This window comes from Protopterus annectens, chromosome 7.part0 (genome assembly GCF_019279795.1).
Source record: "Protopterus annectens isolate FY-2018-M chromosome 7.part0, PAN1.0, whole genome shotgun sequence".
NCBI classification, from domain to species: Eukaryota; Metazoa; Chordata; order Ceratodontiformes; family Protopteridae; genus Protopterus; species Protopterus annectens.
The window spans coordinates 815,675,432-815,692,602 of record NC_056739.1 but is presented as its reverse complement, the minus strand read 5'-3'; the positions used below and the strand labels follow the sequence as shown (position 1 = coordinate 815,692,602).

The window sequence follows — 17,171 nt, the reverse complement described above, 5'->3', positions numbered from 1 at the left end:
TTTTATTTTTATTTTTTATTTTGTTGTTTAGTGAATATCCCATCTTCATCACTAAGTCTACTATTCCTTTACAAAATGGGCTAGGTTGCAAGTTAAATATAAAATGAATATGCAGCTAATACAGCACGTCATTGTCCACAGAGTCAACAACTTGGCACTTTTTCAGGGCATTGTATAATACATAACTAAAACAATTTTTTATGGCCTGGAATTCCCAAAATGTAGCAAGCAGTTTCTTAGAATAATTTTAGCAAACCATTGAGTCTGAATACTTTTAAATTATACTCAGTGTTGTTAAAATGCATTTAGGTACACAATGCATTATATGAAGTCAATTTACATTTACTGGGTTTACATTTATTGAATGTCATTTTTTTTCTTTAATGCCAGGGGTAATCCAAACAGACTTCAGTCCATTGATGCCACAACTGGAAAGCAGGACACTTTGATGGAGGATGCTGAGGCCTATTGTGCTTATAGTGGCACTGGCAGTGTAACGGTAAGGTCCCACATGACCCTTTTGTCATAACCTACTGAACTCTGATGATAGTTGAAAAAAGGTTGTATTTACCTGATATTGTATAAAGAGAGGGGAAATGGCAGTCATTGTGATACTTAAAGTTATACTTCATAATGTTTGGATAGTGCAGTATGCAGAATGATGACCGAACAATCTAAGAGGTAACATCACATTTTCCCTAGCTGGAATGTGACCGTTGCATCTCCTTCTGCTGTACTGTCATTTGATAGATTTAAGCAGCAGAGCAGCAAGATGACACCATAGTGTAAGGAGAATATGCCCCATAGTGTACGTGTAATATACACGACAGTGCAAATGGGATATACACAACACTGTAATTGGAATATGTACCATAGTGTTAAGTGGAATATACATGATAGTGTAAATGGAATATGCTCTTGTTAATGGGATGAGTCTTACTGGCACAAATACATGCTTTCAGGAGTGACTTGGGAGTTTTGATGTGGTAGCTGGACTTGAGCTTCACATAGTGTGTAGGCAAAGAGTACTGTTTTGTATAGTTTCACCAGGGCATTATGCTCTCAAGAGACAGAATTATGCAGCTTGAACGTTTGAATGTCATACTCCTCTTCCACCCCACTGGCTGGGATGATGCGTCATCTGAACTGCTGCCTCCAGCTAGAGCATGAAACAGTCTATTTGGCCAAATTACCCTCCAGAGATTTTCATTTCCATCTGCATGTAATTTATTCAGACATAAAACAGAGCAACATAAATCAACTTCAACACTGAAGGCACGTAAAGATGTACAACTTATTACAGAAAAGCTAAATGAAGGGAACTGTAAAGGAAGAAGCTGTGAGAAGGCCATGTATATTGGCCTGGGACCCTCTTTCTCTCTCTTGAGTATCAATTTCTCATTAAAATGTTGTGATGAACTCTTCACATGTATGTCCTGTCTTCCATGAGAATTCTCACTGCAGTAAAACACCTCAGCAGAATCTCAGCTGGGGATCCTATCATTTTAATCTGATTTTCAGTTGCAAAGCTGCAAACTGTGAATGACAATTTAGTTAAATTGCAGTCTTTATCAGTGCCTGGCTGGCCCATTCATTCCTCCTAAGGGATCCAGTACTGCAATCTTGCACAACTGAATATCTGCGGGATCTGGCCAGGCCCCAGGAGTGAGCTCACCAAGCCCAACTTGTATCCTGAATATACTGGGCCCAAGGAGCTCACTAGCTTCCCTTGGACAAACTGAAGGACTGGCCCATCCTCTCCTTGAAGTGAGAGTCAAAGTTGATTCATTCCGCATCAGACCTACCAACAGACCTCCTAACCTCACTGGCTGCACTCCAGAGCTCCACTATCACTGTCCAGCTTCTGGGTTGACATACTCACTTCCCCAACATACTAGCTGTACTCAGTGTAAATACTGCTGTAATGTGTGCTCTGTAGGTCTGATATTAGAGGGTACAATGCCCAGAACACCCAGTAGACACCAGCCATGTGACAGATCAGAGCTGTTTCCCTCCCCCAGCATAGGTGAGCCTGCAGTGGCCGCTCACTCCCATTCTCACTGCCCAACTCTGAGCTGCTAATTGATCTTGGGTTATCTTGGACACAGAAAGAATATTTACAATTTCTTGAAGCTCAGAAATTCCTTAATGGCTTCTAGCTATGCGGGATAATGAGATTTTTTCTTCTGTTTTATGTCACTTCCTGAGGTTTTTTTTTTTTTGGGTGTGTTTGGAGCTTTCAAAAGTGCATAATTAAAGAAAAGGTTTAGTCCTCATAACTATCTGTTTTCCAAGTTGTGTACGAGATTTTGTTACTTATAGATTTACTTGCTCTTCCTTTTCTTTTAGTTTCAATATTTTCCATTTTCCAGCTTCTCTATTATAAGTGCTTCCAAGGTTTTTCTTGTAACTTTACTATATTTGCCATAATGTCACAACTATCAATACCATGTGTTGCCCCCAAACAAAACACATGTTAAATGAAATAAAATCCTTTTATGGGTTACTTGGCCATTCCTGGCACACTTGTTTACAAATATGGCTGGGGACTGCAAAATTTTCTATGTTACTGCTAACAGCATAAACTATTAACTTCCATCAAAACAACAATAAGTATATTTTACATGTACTGGCCCTTGGAAAATAAGGCAAAGGTGGCCACTGAATTACTTGCCGTGGGAAAGATATTCAAGTGACTGATGATTTTGAAGTAATGACAAGAAATGAAGATGGTATAATGTAACATCAAGCTTATCTACATGATTAAAGATGCATTTGTGCGGGATTCCTTGATTTAGTTGAATGGCATTTTTTATCTCATAACTCTGAAACTGATTGGTTGAAACCACATTTAGGTTCATAGGTTTATACTAGGTTATCTGCCCTAGGGCATTTATAAGCCTAACCAGAGTGTGTTTGGCTTTCGCCACCCATTTTAAATGAATTTTGCTATGCCCTTTTTCGAGGTTAGTATACTGTGCCTCTGTCTAACAGTGACAACACAGAGGTGATACCCAGGGAAAACCTACGATCTCCCATCCACTCATCAAGATTCCTCTTGAAGAGAGTCAATGAGGGACTCTGCCTAACCTGGACTGGGATTTTATTCCAGAGTGAAGGGAGCCTCTGGGTTATGAATCTGTCCCTCCAGCATGTCCTATTTATTTCAGTGCTGAGGTTCAAGTCTCTCGAGCGCGTAGCTCGATGGGATTTGGATTTTCTGAGGTGCAGCATGTCCATTAATTCTGGGTTGGACATGGCTTTATAAGTCAGGCACAGATCGCCTCTGAGCAGGCAGTATGCCACTGAGTAGAGCTGGGGTTTCTTTAACCGGCAGCATATGGTATCTGTTTGAGCCCTTTGATCCTCTTGGTGAGGTACTTTTGGGGTCTTTCCAGTTGCTGCAGTTGTCTGGTAACGTACATCCCAAAAGGGACATTGTACTCAATTATGGGCCTGATGAGGGATAAGTAAAGAGGCACGATGACCTCCCCTGATCTAGATGTGAATCCCTTCATGATTAGGTGGGCTATATAAAATGTTTTTCTAACCACTTTGGCCACATGGTTTTCAAATGAGAGATTGCTATCAACTTGGGTCCCCAGGTTCCTAATTACTTCTTCCGTACTTAATGGATTACCACCTATGTGGTAATTTGTGGGCACTTTGTTTTTGCCAAAGGGGATGACTATACACTTTTTGGTGTTTAGCTTGAGGCCATGGCTCTGGCACCAGTTGTCTGTTTCTATGAGGCCCTATGTGGGTTCTGTCCTTGAGCCAGTTTGCAACCCATCTAGTGACATAGGGGTTTATATTTAAGCTGGTGAGCTTATCTATAATGCCCAAGTGGGGTATTGTATCGAAGGCTTTTGCGAGGTCCAGGTAGGCTGTGTGGACCATCTTCCCCTCATCAATGGCCTTGGTGACTGTTTCAAAGAAATCAACCAGGTTTAAGAGGCAGGATCTGCCCTTAACAAAGCCGAACTAGGTAGGATCCAGTGTCTGTAGGTCCCCAATATCTTTATTTATGAGGTCCATGATGATCCTTTCCATAGCTTTGCAGACCAAGCTAGTCAGGCTTATGGGGCGATAGTTTCCAGGATCCGTTGAGGCACCACCTTTGTGGAGAGGGACCACTGTTGCTGTACGCCACTCTTTGGGTACATATCCTGTAGTAAGGCTGAGATTGAACAGTAGTTTTATGTTTGGGTTTAGCTCTTCTTGGAGTTCATGTAGGACGCAGCCCAGGACACCGTCTGGTCCCATTGATGCTGTGTTTTTTGCTTTGGAGAGGGCGGCTCTCACCTGAGCATCTGAGATGTCAGGGGGCAGCACTCTGCTGGGATAGATATTTGCCCTTTTGGTGGAGGAGGGGGGAGAAGTTTGCACTGAACCTGTCAGCTAGGATGTTGGCAATGTCTGTGGGTTCGGTGTATTTTTTTCATTTTGGACTAATTCTGAGCATATCTGGGAATTCCCACCCAGGTTCCTAACATAACTAAAGAAAGCCTTGTGATTATCCTTAGTGTCCTGTGCAATTTTTCTCTCGAAGCTGGCCTTAGACGATTTTATGAGTGCCCGTAGTTTTTTGCTAATACTGATCAGAGATGCCTTCCCTTTTTGGGATTTTGCTCTATCATGTAGTAGCTTCCTCCTTCTATTGTATAGTTTGTTTATGGCTGGGGTCCACCAGACAGGACGCCTGCCTTTGGAGGATTGGGTCTTGGTTTTATTTGGGATTGCATGATCCATGCATTCCTGAAGCTGTTCATAGAATGCGTTTATAAAGGATTCTGCGGTCTGGGCCATATTTTCCACAGGCCCGGGGGCTTTGAAGGATTCCACCTCGGTTTTGAGGAGTGTGAAATTTGCTTTAGAGAAGTTTTTCACTGTGGTTTTCTGGGCAGGGGGTGGGGTCAGGATGTGAATATCCAGTGAGATTAGTTTATGGTCTGATCTTACCAGTGAGGGATACACTTCTGGTCTGGAGCATAGAGCCCCCATGTTGGTGATGATCAGGTCCAGTATGTTTTCCCCTCTTGTGGGAGTGGTAACAAGTTGTTCCATAGCATTTGAGTTTATAAATTCTAGGAACCTTTGGGCTAGGGTGTTGGAGCTAGAGTAATGCTCCCAGTCTATGTTTGGGTAGTTGAAGTTGCCCAATATAATGGTGTTTGGAGAGACCTTCATATTTTCCAGTGTTCTCAGGAAGGCCGAGTGGGGTTCCTGGGTTTGGCAGGGTGGTCTGTAGCAGGCTATAAACTGGAAGGCAGTTTTACCCACTGTTAGATGCACATGGATAGCCTCTGATGCTTCGTGCTGTGCCACCAACCTGTAGGTGTGGGTATCTTTGATGAATATTGATACTCCCCCTCCTTTTGTGGTTCGGTCCAAGTTTTGGAGCCAAAAAGCATGGTATGAGGTATAACCTTTTTATTTTTTATTTTATTTTACATTTGTTTACCGGGCTAGTCCAACTGGATATATGTCCATTTTCAGTGGAGGCCCGGGGAGAAAAGCTCCTCTACAAACTACTAAACAATGTCAAGATATACATAATCTACAAAAATACAGAGAAAAAACATATGTAATAACTTTTAAACACGTTGTATTAACTTTTGAGTAAAATCAAAAACCTTGGATGGAGAAGAGAAAGAAAGGATAAGAATATTAAATACTTCAAAAGAGTATGGAGAAGAGAAGAAAGAGAATGGGTGTTAAGGAGTTGGATAATGATGCAAAAGAGAGAGCTAACCTGGGTTATGACAAGAGCATAGCCAATGCATATTTAGGAAGGATTTTAGTTTAGTTTGAAATTGGGAGAGTGATGTTAGGGATGTAAGTTCCTGTGGTAACTTGTTCCATATTTTGCCAACTGAGTTGGAAAATGTGGAGTCACCTGCTGAGTTTTTGGATCGGGATGTTTGGACCAGTATTTTGTTGGTGGAGCGTAGATGCCTCAGATTGTTATAGGGTGTTATGAGGGTGGAGAGTATTGGGGTGTTTTCAGGGTGATGTAGGGCATTATGGGCAATAGTGAGTTGATAGTATTGTATGAGGTGTGGTAGTTCCATCCAGCCAAGCTTTTGAGATTTAAACAATGATGAGTTCTATATGGAGAGGCAGTTGCAAATCTGGCAATATTATTATATGAAGAGGTAAGTTTGCTAAGATTATGTTTAGAGAGATTTGTGTATATGGAGGAAGCATATAAAAGGGTTGAGATTAAGTGAGTTCTGGCTATGGTAGTTTTGGCTTCAGGAGTAAGAAAAGATTTGATTCTATAGAGAGAGCCTAGTTTTCTGTTGGTCGATTTTATTGTAAGATTAATATGATTGTCAAATTTTAATTGATTGTCAATAGTGATACCCAAGAGTTTTGTTGTTTGGTCAGGAGAGATAATGGTTCCATCATCAGATATTAGCGTAAAATGGATAGAGGTAGACAAATGGGTGGGTGAAAAAAGCAAGAGTTTGGTTTTCTTGGGGTTAAGGAGAAGGCAATGATTAGAGAACCATTGTTCTATAGTTGAGAAGGTTTTTTGTGTAAGAGAGTGAAGTTCTGACTGTGTAGAGGCTGCACAAATGATGGTAGTATCATCTGCATATTGAATACAAGTTGATTGTGGAGTAGCTAGATAAAGTTCATTAATGAAAATGGAAAATAAGAGTGGGCCTAAAATAGAGCCCTGAGGGACTCCTATAGTGGTGGGGAGGAGATCAGAGAGTTGGTTGTCCCATAGAACTGCTTGTTTGCGGTTGTCTAGGTAAGATGTGAACCAGCATAAGGCAAGATTATCTAGAGAAAAAGATTTTAAACGATGGAGAAGAAGCTGGTGATTTACCATGTCAAAGGCTTTGGACAGGTCTCGAAGAATGCTGAAGAAGGAGTATTATTGTTACGGTTTTGTTAATTGAGTCAATGAAGGATAGTAAGGCTGTACTAGTACTATGGTATGGTCGAAACCCATGTTGGCAATTAGCCAGGAGTTTGTGGTCTAGTAGGTGATTTAGTAACTGTTTGTGGACACACTTCTCCATTATTTTTCCAAGTGGAGATAGTAGTGCAATTGGGCGGTAGTTAGAATACTCAGTAGAGTCACCTCCTTTAAAAAGAGGGATAATATAAGAGATTTTCCAGACTGATGGAATTGTACTTTCTTTTATTGTCCTATTAATGAGTATAGAGATGGGGTATGCTAAGGCTTTTGCACCTAGTTGGAGGTATTCAGCTGGTAATTGGTCAGCAGAGGGGTTGTAGGTTTTAGTTTATAAAGTAAGGACAGTATTTGAGAGGTAGGAATGGGTTGAAGGTGAAATGGGGGGGGGATAGAGCTAGGTGTAAATAGTTTGGAGGTATCAGGATTTTGTTGATTAGCTAGGTTTAGTATGGCTGAAGTGAAGAAAGTGTTGAAGGCATTGGCTGTTTGCAAGGGGGAGTTGGGGTCAGAGCCAGAAGGGTTTGGTGTGGCAACTTTACCCGGGGATAATAGTTTATTGATAGAGGACCAAAGTATATGTGGTTGGTGGGGTGAAGATTGCTGAAGCTGGGTATAAAAATTCTTTTTATCTTGTATGATGGCTTTCTTTGTCATATTTCTCTGTTGTCTAAAAGTGACATTATCAGTTAGGCTTTTTGTAGTTCGCCATTTAGCCCAGACCTTGTTCCTATTTAAGATAAGTTTCTTAGTGTTATTTGAGAGCCATTGGGCTGTTTTAGATTTGACACGCATAGAGCGCATTGGGGCATGGTGTTCCAGGATAGTGAGAAAAGTATTATTAAAGTGACTAACTGCTTCGTCTATTGGGAGAGATTTAAGAGGTGTCCAGTTTACTTGCATGAGTTCATTTTGAAACTGGTTGAGGTCAAAGTATTTCTTACTACGGAATGATCTGACTTGAATAGGGACAGTAGTGTTGTTTTTTTGCCTAATAATATAAGTGAGGGAGTGATCACTGAGGTCATCTGGGAGAGTCCCTGTTGTATATTTTTGCTGAGGACTATTTGTTAAAATCCAGTCAAGTATACTTTCTTTGTTATTAAGTTTATTTATTCTAGTTGGGAGGTTGATTATTTGAGAGAAACCATGCAGGTTGATAAGGGTAGATGGATTAGTCTGTTTACATAAGTTCCAGTCAATGTTAAAATCCCCTAAGAGTATTGTCTCTTGAGGGTGATTTAGTGAGAGCCAGTGTAGAAGGTCTTCTAATATGGCTGGATTCTTTCCTGGGGGAAGATAGGTACAGGCAATATTTAATGTTTTTTGTTGGTTGAGTTGCAGTTTTGTAATAATTATTTCAATAGTAGTGTCAAGTGAGAGGTTATGATTTGTTCTACTAATCTGCAGTCCTGTTCTATAGAGAATAGCAACCCCACCACCTTTTTTGTTTAAGCGGTCCTGTCTTAGGATGTTGTAGCCTGGAGGAATAATTTCATTGTCATTAATTATAGGTTTAAGCCATGTTTCTGTTAGACAGAGAATATCAAATTGTTGAACTTCTAGTAGGGCATGAATTTGTGCTATTTTATTACAAATGCTTTGTATGTTTAGTTGGGCAATAGATAGTGTTTTGGGGGGTTTAGTAGATGGTGTACTATTTCTATTAAGTGGGTGGCATTTAGAGGGAATTGGGGAGGGGTTTGGACCAGGGTTTGGGTGAATATCTCCATCTATTAATGAGCAAGATATTGTAGTGTTGAAGAGTTGAGGGGGTTTACAGTAGTAGTAAGGAAATTTTTTAAGGTGGTAGATAAGGTATTTTATGTGAGAAAGGCGGTGGTATTTAGGTTGAAGAAAGGAGGTTGTGTGGATGGTATTGAGATAGTTTTTAGATAAGGCTGATGGAGATGTTTGGGTATGTCTGTTTGGGATTATAAGAGTAAGAGGTAGGGGTAGTTCATAGAAGGTTAAAAGATAGGTAGAGGTTAGAGTAGTAAGGAGAGTTATTAAAAGGAGATGTTGAGTATAATTAGGCATGTTAAGAAGGCCTGTGCAGGGATGTTAGAAATTTAGTAAGTGAAAGGTTGGTCAGGGATTGGGAAAGGAAACAGCTATATAGAAGGGGGTGTAGATGAAGTGTATAATATGATTGATTGTGATAAATGAGGGGTGTGTCTTAGAGGGAAACAATTTGAAGATGGTAAAAGTGGGTTAGATGGGACTAGATAGTGATTGGTTGTGAAGTAAGAGGGTGGGTGGGTCTACTGTGTGATTGGTTGTGTAGTAAGAGGGGTGTGTCTTTGTGGGGGATAAATGTAGAGGTGCTAGGGGCGGGTGGGATTTGGGGGCAGGAGGGCGGAGTGAGCCCGGAGGGCGAACGGAGTGGGAAGACACAAGAAATTAATTTTGTGTGGTACAGACAAGAAACAATCAGTGAAGTGTGGAAGCAGCAGGTAGGTTTGAACTAGGTCTGTATGTATATGTAGTGTAACCTTATAAAAAGTAGCCTAAGTATAAGTGTAGAAAAGAATAAGTTAAGGTAAAGCTATGGTGATGTAAAAATATGGGTTAAAGGAGTTAAACAGTGGGGTGATGGGCAGGACCAGGATGGAAAAGAAAGTATAGAGGGTAGACATAAAAGGAAAAGAACGATTTGGGGGAGTTAGGAAAGAAGACAAGAGGGAGAAAACCAGATAGTAGTAAGTATGCCACCTAGTGGCCAGAGGAGAATTACCAGAGTTATTCAGGTGGGAATGGGGTAAATGTGGTAGAAATCAAGCAGTAGGAGTACAGCTAAAAGAGAGAAGGTATATAAAATGGTGAGAGGAGACTGATGGAAGAGGGTCTAGGTTGGAAAGGTGATAGGGACCGGTGATATTGGCTGCTGGCAGTCCTGGGCAGGTAGCTGGAGTAGGGTACACTGGTTAAAGTTTGTATTTAAACCTTTATCAAAGACATACTTCCACAGTTTGTTGGAAGGCTAAACCAGGTTTTGAGAGTAGTTTTTCACTAGCCAGAGGTTCAGGTCTTCCTGGAGGGCTGAGGTGGAGGTGTAGTTTTGTGGGGTCCACTTAGTGATACTACTGTAATAGCAAGAGAAGAAAGAGGAAGATAGTAAGACAAAAATGTAGTATAATATTTGCTAGCAGAAACAGTATCAGCTTAATCAAATTAAACAATACTAAACAGTAATATACCTAGTATTAAGAGTGTTATAGCAGTAGTATGAATATGCATTCACAATGAGATTATTACACCATAAGTATGAGCCAGCGTGGTTATGGACAAATGTTACAAATATGTGCCTAGACTCAAGTAAAGCAGGAAGGGGGCTGAGCTTAAACACCTATAAAAGTATATTCACACAGTTAAACCATGCTATTAAACATATATTCACACAGTTAAACCAGGCTATTAAACATATATGGACTGAAAAGAATTAGAATGCTTTGCAATGTATATTCAGTAAAACAGGCTACCTAAATATCGTCAGCAGCTAAAAAGGCGCAGACTAAGGGATATCGTTATGCATACCAGGTATTCAGAAACACAGTTTACCTAAATATCGTCAGCAGCTGGTAGTGCTGGGGTGCTCTCGGGAGCCTTGAACCAGGTTTCTGTTATTGCACAGATATCGATGTTCTCCATGCTAAGGAGAGTTTTGAGTGCGTGCATCTTGAGGTTTAGACTTCTGGCGTTGAGTAGCATTACTCTTAGTTTCTTATCCCTTGTGATACCTATGGAGGTGGGTTTGTCTTATGAGCCTTGCCTAAAAAAGGCACTATGGGGGTGGCAAGAGCCTTTGCCAATATCCGAAAGCCCAGGGGTGACAGGTGCAAGCCGTCCCTAGCAAAGCATCGTGGCTTGTCGAGCATGTCATCCCAGGCTGACAGGCATTGGATCCCCTTTGAATGACACCAATACTTAAGCCAATTGTTGAAATTGATCATCTTGTCTTCATAGGTTCATAGGTTCATAGGTTCATACTTGGCTATCTGCCCGAGGGCATTTATAAGCCTAGCCCATAGTTTTGTGGCTTACGCCACCCCTTTAGTTTGGAGAAACTATGCCCATTATTTTGCTGTGCCTCTGTCGAGCAGTGACACTGAGGTAACCCCTGGGGTGTATCTGCGATCTCCCATCCATTGGTCAAGATTCCTCTTGAACAAGGCCAGCGAGGTGCTCTGCCTCACATAAACCAGGATTTTGTTCCACAGCATAGGGAGTCTTTGGGTGATGAATCTATCCCTCCAGCACGTCCTATTAATAACCGTGTCGAGGTTTAAGTCTCCCGCCCTTGTGGCTCTGAGGGATCTAGATTTTTGAGATGAAGCATGTTCATCAAATCTGGGTTTGACATGGCCTTGTATGTCAGGCATAGGTCACCTCTGAGCAAGCGGTAAGCAACTGAATATAACTGGAGTTCTTTCAGTCGGGCAGCATAAGACAGATTTTTGAGACCCTTTATTCTTTTGGTGAGGAACTTTTGTGGCCTCTCCAGCTGCTGCAAGTGTCGGGTCAGATACATTCCGAATTGGGCATTGTACTCGATCATTGGTCTGATGAGTGATGAGTATAGGGAGACTATGACTTCCCTTGATCTAGATGTGAATCCCTTCATGATAAGGTGGGCAATGTAGAAGGTCTTCCTAACTACTTTAGCAATATGAGTGTCGAATGAAAGGCTACTGTCAACCTGGGTTCCCAGGTCCCTAATAACTTCTTCTGTGTTCAGGGGATTGCCACCTATATGGTAGCTAGGGGTAACCTTATTTTTCCCGAAGGGTATGACTATGCATTTCTTGGCATTTAACTTTAGGCCATGGCTCTGGCACCAGTTATCCGTTTCTGTGAGACCCTTCTGAAGGATATCTGTGTTGGATGTGTTTTCAACCACGGCCCAGTTTGCAGTCATCTGCAAACTTTGTCAGCCATAACCCTCCTGTGTTTGCTTGTACTTCAGAAAAGTAGATGCCAAACAAGAGTGGGCCCAGGACTGAGCCCTGTGGGACCCCACTTGTGACAGGCTTTGAGTCTGACATGGCGCCAGCAACTCTGACCCTGTGGGTTCTGTCACTCAGCCAGTTTGCAACCCATCTTGTAATGTATGGGTTTACATTTAAGTTGATGAGTTTTTCAATGATACCCGAGTGAGGTATTGTATCAAAAGCCTTCGCCAGGTCTAGGTAGGCTGTATGGACTGCCTTTCCCTCATCAATGGCCTTGGTGACTGTTTTGAAAAAGTCAACCAAGTTTAAAAGGCATGATCTGCCTTTGACAAAGCCAAACTGGGTTGGATCCAAAGTCTGCAAGTTCCCTATGTCTTTATTTATGAGATCCATTATGATCCTCTCCATGGCTTTGCAGATAAGGCTTGTGAAGCTAATGAGACGGTAATTTCCAGGGTCGGTGGAGGCACCGCCTTTGTGGAGTGGGACCACAGTCGCTGTGCGCCACTCCTGGAGTGCGTATCCGGAGGTGAGACTAAGATTAAACAGCTGTCCTAACTGTGGGTTTAATTCCTCGTTGAGTTCATGGAGCACACAGCCGGGGACACCATCAGGTCCCATGGATGCTGTGTTCTTTGCCTTGGAGAGAGCAGTTCTCACCTGGGCGTTAGAGATGTTTGGGGGGCTACAATCATTTGGTATAGATATCTCTCCTTTAGGGGGGGAGGGGGGGAGAAGTTTGCACCAAACCTGTCAGCCAGTATGTTGGCAATGTCTGTAGGATCAGTAATCTTCACATCATTTTGAACTAATTCTGAGCATATCTGGGAGTTTCCTCCTAGGTTTCTGACATAGCTAAAGAATGCCTTATGGTTGTCTTTAGAGTCCTTAGCTATTTTTTTCTCAAAATTAGCTTTGGATGATTTTATGAGAGCTCTTAGCTTTTTACTTATAGTGATCAGCGGTGTCTTACCTTTTAAGGATTTTGCTCTATCTTGTAGTAGCTTTCTCCTTTTGTTGTAGAGTTTGTTTATGGCTGGGGTCCACCAGACTGGACGCTTGCCTTTGGTACAAAGAGTCTTTGTTTTGCTTGGGATTGCCTGATCCATGCAGCCCTGCAGGTGCTGGTAGAAGGCATTTGTAAGTGATTCAGCGGTTTGAGTAATGTTAACCGCCGGCTCAGGGGCCTTAAAGGAGACCACACTAGTCTTTAGAAGTGTGAAGTCGGCTTTCGAGAAGTTCTTTACTGTGGTCTTTTTCATTTCGGGTGGGGGCGGGATGAGGACCTCCAGCGAGATTAGTTTGTGATCAGATCTCACCAGTGAGGGGTATACTTCCGGCGTTGAACATTGTACTCCCATGTTCGTGATGATGAGATCAAGAATGTTTTTTCCTCTTGTGGGGATGGTGACTAGTTGTTCCATGGCATTTGAGTTTATGAATTCCAGGAACTTTTGGGCTAGAGTGTTTGGGCTTGAGTAGTGTTCCCAGTCTATATTAGGGTAGTTGAAGTCACCTAGTATGATGGTGTTCGGAGATACATTTATCCCCTCCAGTGTTTTCAGGAAGGCCATATGAGGTTCCTGAGTTTGCGAGGGTGGCCTGTAACATGCTACAAATTGCAGAGCAATCTTGCCTATGGTTAATTGCACCTGGATGGTTTCCGATGCATCGTGCGATGCCACCAATCTTGAGGTGTGGGTGTCCTTGATGAATATGGATACCCCTCCTCCTTTCTTGGTATTGTCCGGGTTTTGGGGCGGAGCATGATATGAGGTAAAACCTGATAGTGCTGGGGTGCTCTCAGGATCCTTGAACCAGGTTTCTGTCACAGCACAGACATCAATGTTCTCCATACTGAGAAGGGCCTCGAGTGCGTGCATCTTGAGGTTGAGACTTCTGGCATTGAGCAGCATTACCCTTAGTTTTTTTTCTTTGTTTTGTTCTAGGGTGGTAGGTTTAGAATTTGAGCCTTGCCTAAAAGGGCACTATGGGGGTGGCAAGAGCCTTTGCCAAAATCCGGAATCCCAAGGGTGACAAGTGCAAGCCATCCCTTGCGAAGCAGCGTGGCTTGTCCAGCATGTCATCCCAGGCAGACAGACATTGGATCCCCTTTGAATGACACCAGAGTTTAAGCCAATTGTTAAAGCTGATCATCTTATCTCTGTATTGTGGCATCATTCTTGGTGAAGGTAGGATACTGCTCAAGGTCAGGGTCATACCTGCTTGGGCTACATAATCAGAGAGCTCCTCTATGTCTCTTTTCATGTAGTCCAAGGAGGTACGTCTCAGGTCGTTAACACCAGCGTGGACAATGATTGAGTCGTACTTGTACCTGCTGTTGAGAGACCTGAGTGCATGCGTTATGTGGCGGATTCTAGCACCCAACAGGCAGCTTACTGTGACCTTCTCCTTACTCAGTCTGGTGGCGGGGCGTCAGTGTGTCTGACTATGGAGTCACCAATGACTAGTGTGTCTGGCATTGTGTTTGGCCTTAAGGGCTGTGACTGTTTGACACTCTGACTGTGTGGTCTATGTGTTGCAGGTGTTGTGTTCTGAGGTGGTAGTTGTTTGGGTGTCTGCTTTGGTGGCCTCTGCTGTTTTGGTAGATTTTTGATCAGAGCCTCCGAGTATGTCTTTGTGTGTTTATGTGTATGATTTGAGGTTGTGATGGTATTATGTGAGACTGGGTCTATAGTGTGTGTGGTTACCTTCTCCTCCTGTCTGGTCATGCCAGTCCTATGTTGAGAGAGCTCAGCCTCCAGTTTGGCCGTATAGTTGCATCTCTCGCATGTATTTCTGTTTTGTGGGAGGAGGAGGGGGTTGTCTGTGCACATGAGGCAATTGTAACATTGCCTCAATATTCCCAGGTTCACCAGCTGAGCAGGAGAGGACATTAGCAACTGATCCCTCGACATGCTGGAAGGAATAGACAGAAAAACTTAAGAAAAGGTTCTGGGGGATGTGGGTGACCGAGAAATGGGATTTGCTTTTTGGGGTACTTTCTATAACAAGAGTGCTGTATCGAGGTGATAAGTACTGTAGGAGCAAGTGCTTCGCTATACAGATAGAGAATAGTCTACTTGGGAGTCAAGTAGAGATAATTTATAGTTGTAGGATACACTAAATAGAACAGTAGTATACTTTGAGGAAGGTAGTTTTAAGGGAAAATTTGTAGAGTGGACTTTAGGTAGCCCTAATAGTTTAAATCTGATTAACCGGCGCTGCCCTAGTGTGCAACGGTAGCAGCTCCGCTCTAAATCGCGCTAAATCGCGCTAACAGGTGCTTTATAGCAGGGGGCTGGAAAAAACAGGAAATTACCCAAAATGGCCGACGAATTACTAGTTGCTGCTTCTAACCACTCCTCTGAGGACAAACAAGCAGCTCAGTACTCCCCACTCCCACTGGTGAGTAAAGAAACTACCTCTGGCCACACAAGAAAATGGAGGAACAAAGAAACCAAATACAAAGCCCAGGGATCAGCAAAATCTGATCACTGGAACAACTAGCTAGGAAAGTTTAGGAAAGGAGAAATATTTTTTTGTTTTTTTGTTTTTTTTTGCAAACAGACAGAAAAAAATGCAGTAAATGCTTTGTTTTCGACTAAATTGCTATCAAAGGCTGGTACACTTGAGTGTATTAGCCTGTTTATTACTTTTAAGCAATACTTTAGCCCACAAGTGCAATCAACAATATAAGCTCACAAAAACAGGAAAATAAGGTAATAAAACAGTAATATAGGCACAAACAGTAGTCAAAAAGCTCAAAAGATCGAAAAATGCAAACTAAAAGTTTAAAAAATACTTATGATCAAGAAAGTTGCTTTTTCTGCTCTCTGCTGGCTTAGGAACTCTGCAGGGGACCACGAGGAGCTATGCCTAGTTCTCTAATGCCAGAAAAGCCTGCCAAAGCGTGCTTTATAGCAGGGGGCTGGAAAAAACAGGAAATGACCCAAAATGGCCGACGAATTACTAGTTGCTGCTTCTAACCACTCCTCTGAGGACAAACAAGCAGCTCAGTACTCCCCACTCCCCACTCCCACTGGTGAGTAAAGAAACTACCTCTGGCCACACAAGAAAATGGAGGAACACAGAAACCAAATACAAAGCCCAGGGATCAGCAAAATCTGATCACTGGAACAACTAGCTAGGAAAGTTTAGGAAAGGAGAAATATTTTTTCATATTGTGGCATCATTCTTGGTGAGGGTAAGATGCTACTCAAGGTCAGGGTCATACCGGCCTGGGCTACATGCTCAGAGAGCTTCTCTATGCCTCTTTTCATGTAGTCCAGGGAGGTACATGTCAGGTCATTCACACCAGCATGGACAATGACTGAGTCATATTTGTACTTGCCTTGGAGTGACCTGAGTGCTTGTGTTATGTGGCGGATCCTAGCGCCCGACAGGCAGCTCACCGTGACCTTCTCCTTGTTCAGCCTGGTGAGCGGGACATCAGTGTGCCTGACGATAGAGTCACCTATTACAAGTGTATCAGGTGTGTTGTTTAGCCTTAAGGGCTGTGACTGTTCGGCACACTGGCTTTGTGAGCTATGTGTTGCACGTGTTTTGTTTTGGGGTAGCGGTTGCTTGGGTGTCTGCTTTGGAGGTCTCTGTTGCTTAGGCAGATTTTTATTTAGAGCCTCCGAGTATGTTTTTGTGTGTTTATGTGTTTGGTTTGCTGTCGTGGTAGGTCTATGTGAGACTGGAATTGTAGTGAGTGTGGTTTCCTTCTCCTCCTGACTGGTTACGCCAGTACTGAGTTGAGAGAGCTTAGCCTGCAGTTTGGCTATATGGTTGCATCTCTCACATGTGTTGGAATTTGTTGGGAGGAGGAGAGGGTTGTCTATGGACATGAGGCAGCTGTAACATTGCCTCAAGATTCCCAGATTCACCAGCTGGACCAAAGAGGAGATTGACAACAAATATATATATATATATATATATATATATATATATATATATATATATGTGTGTGTGCGTGTATATATATATATATATATATATATATATATGTGTGTGTGTGTGTATATATATATATATATATATATATATATATATATATATATATATATATATATATATGTGTGTGTGTGTGTGTGTGTGTGTTTGTGTGTATATATATATATATATATATATATATATATATATATATATATATATATATATATATAGATAGATAAATAAATGTACACACACTCACACACACACACACACACACACACACACACACACACACACATACCCTCTGGCAGCATCCCCCACACTTCCTGCTAATTATGGGG

General features: G+C 42.2%; 1 protein-coding gene across 2 annotated transcripts in view; it reads left to right on the top strand.

The window, feature by feature from the left end:
- TFR2 (transferrin receptor 2) overlaps window positions 1-17,171 on the top strand; it is a 642,558-nt gene that overhangs the window by 313,438 nt on the left and 311,949 nt on the right. For both annotated transcript variants that reach the window (XM_044077345.1, XM_044077346.1), the window contains one exon: window positions 391-499. In XM_044077345.1, coding sequence (XP_043933280.1) covers window positions 391-499 — 109 coding nt within the window. The remainder of the gene's footprint in view (window positions 1-390; window positions 500-17,171) is intronic.